General features: G+C 53.7%; 1 protein-coding gene across 1 annotated transcript in view; it reads right to left on the bottom strand.

Moving 5' to 3' along the window:
- Positions 1–837: 837 nt before the first annotated feature.
- The window catches only part of ARL6IP4 (ADP-ribosylation factor-like 6 interacting protein 4), a 2901-nt gene continuing 1133 nt past the window's right edge, over positions 838–2605 (bottom strand). The window contains exons 3-5 of the mRNA XM_009070574.1: positions 2359–2476; positions 1091–1160; positions 838–894 (exon numbers count right to left, since the gene is read on the bottom strand). Of these exons, the coding sequence (XP_009068822.1) occupies positions 838–894; positions 1091–1160; positions 2359–2476 (245 nt within the window). The remainder of the gene's footprint in view (positions 895–1090; positions 1161–2358; positions 2477–2605) is intronic.

Genomic DNA, 2605 nt, shown 5'->3' with positions numbered 1-2605 from the left:
TTTTTTTTTGTTTCTTACAGTTTGTAGATTTGTGGACTTTGCAGCAAGGGAAAAGCCAACTGTTTGCTTCAGAGCACTGAGAAGCTCAGAGTCCTAACACTGCCCAGGGCCTGTGCTGCAGGGAAGGGACACGAGTTGCATGCAGGAGCAGACAGCAAGGCAATGCCACCCCTCCACCAAGCACACCTGCACAGATCCCAGTGCAGCATGCCAGGTCAGTGCTCCCCAGTGCCACCCAAGGAGGTGAAGCTGCAGAGAGGCTGAGAAAAGCCCTGGGGCACAGTGGAGGGTGGTACTTAGGGGGTGCAGAGGATAGCTGCAGCCTAAGCAGAGCCACACAGGGGAACAGCCACTCCTCTCTGAGCAGAGTGGGGAGTGCCAAGGGTGTGTGAGAGATCCAGCTAGGAAAGGGCCACGAGCAGCCCCTGAAGGGAAAAAGTGGCAGCAAGCTGTGTATTTTGTGGTCCTGTACATACCCTGTCCTGGCCACAGCTTGGCTCCTGCCCACCAAAGCCCAGAGCTGAGGGCAGCTCAGCACTAGTAAGCCTTGACCCGTGAGTATTGCTGAGCTCCTCCAGCCTCCAAAGGTGCATCGTGGCATGGAGGACTCAGGTGTGTTACAGCCACATGTGGGAGAGGGAAGGGAGGAGCTGTTTACTGGGAAATGAACCACTAAAGTCACTCTCCTTCCCAGTCAGTAACTTACAGAGTGGCTGGAAAAGTGCCTCAGGGAACTTTCACGACACGGTGCTGTCTACATGGTCCAGAGACAGAGGCTCACACCTGGGCTGGCACTGGCAGCAGGACAGGCTCCTGCCATGGCTGGTGTCTGCACACTCACTGCAGCATCCCTGTCCTCACCTGGAAGGCCAGTCCATCCCCTCTGGTGGCTTGCTGCAAAGGGAGAGAACACAGGTGCTCACAGCATCACCTGCCCAAGGGTGAAGGACCACCAGCACCCCCCACGGGGGTCCCTGCAGAGCTGCCAGGGCTCAGTTTGTCCCCAGGTGAAAACACCTCTGGGTCAGCAGCTCCTTGGCTGTGCCCAGCCACCCCTCAGCAGCTCATGCTGTAAGACAGTTCTCACTACCTTGTTAATCTCCTTGTGTCTCTCCTTGCTGACGATTTCTTCTAGGACTTCTCCATCTCCCTTAATGAGCCTGGAAGACAAGCACAGCCCCAAGAGCCATAAGAGCTACTGGCAAGTTCCAGCAGCTGCAGAAGGTGCTGACCCCCACCCCAAGGGCTGCTGTTGTGCCCCAGCTCCCTCACAGCACAGGACCAGGTGCTGGGTTGAGGCATCTCTAGGCAAAGCCAGTGATGACCTACCCCTGACATTGCATTATGTGATTTTTTTTTTTTTGGCTGTATCAAGTTTAGATAGCAGGACAGGCTTTTCCACTGCTCCCATGGGATTAATGTCACTGCACTGCAGCAAGGACAGTTGTGGTCCCCTGAGAAATCAGCATGGGCCAGCTGGCTCTGCCCCAGGCTGTGGGCACAGTCTGCTGTGTGCAGTCAGTCACACTGGCACATGGCAGGAAAAAACACTTGAAATAAATGCATCTCCTGCTATCCCAAAATGTGCAGGCTTCACTGTCAACAGCAGTGCCCCAACCCCTGCACAACCTCTTCATTTTTTTTCCCCCAGAGTTGAGGTGTGGTCCTAGCTGTCCCAGGAAACCACAGAGCCATTCAGGAACAAGAGCCAGTTTGGGTATGAAAGGCAGCCAGGCCAGGGAGCATCTTGCTGAGCAAATTCTGAGCAGTGTCAGAGGCAGCTCACACCTCCAAACATGAGCAGAAATTTAATTGTCTTCATTACATGCCTTACAGGGAACTGACCTTTGTTCCACACCTCCCTGAGCCCTGCAGGCTGCCTGCTATTTTAAGACTGGACTTGTCATACCCAATTCTCTTCAGCATGATGTTTTCTGCTTGCTGAGAAGACGCAGTTTATTAGAAACTGGGTCATTTCTATTTGGCAGCTAAATGAACTTCAGTTTGATTGGTGACTGTAACTCCAAGGGGGACACACTCTCTCCTCACTTGCACCCAGGCACTAACCAGGGCCCAATGCTTCAGACCTGAAAGGTAAGTGGATGCAGCACTGGGACACACCTTGCTGTCCCCCGTGTAGAGCCTCAGCACAGTTCAGTAATTTGGTGTCATTGTGTAAATTTGTGGGTAAGTTACACCAGGTGTGACAGGAGGGACCTGTGAGGAGTCAGCTCAGGCCTTTGCTGCTGAAGGGACCTGAGTCCACTGCTAACTGCAGTGCCATGGACAGCCATCCTCCAGGATTTCCAGCATGGATGGGAACAGAAAACCCAGCTCCCTTTTCCCCAGGAATCATACCTGGTCCTCCCTGTTTCAGGATCCACCACTCTCCTGATGACACTCTGCCTCGCATCCCATTCTTCCTTTGTCATTGGCTTCATCGCCTGGATCCTGGATTTCTGTTCATCTGTCAGGACTGGAATGCAGTGGTTAGTCAGAGCCACCTCCAGGCCGAGGGGCACAGCACCACACCTGCAGCCAACAGACACATGGTGGTACACTGAGGTTCAGTGTTGAACCACACAAAGGAAGGGCCACTCCACAT

Source organism: Acanthisitta chloris, unplaced genomic scaffold, assembly GCF_000695815.1.
Source record: "Acanthisitta chloris isolate BGI_N310 unplaced genomic scaffold, ASM69581v1 scaffold15242, whole genome shotgun sequence".
Taxonomy (NCBI): Eukaryota; Metazoa; Chordata; class Aves; order Passeriformes; family Acanthisittidae; genus Acanthisitta; species Acanthisitta chloris.
Note: the sequence above shows the minus strand (reverse complement) of the source record. Positions and strands in the feature narration are given on the sequence as shown.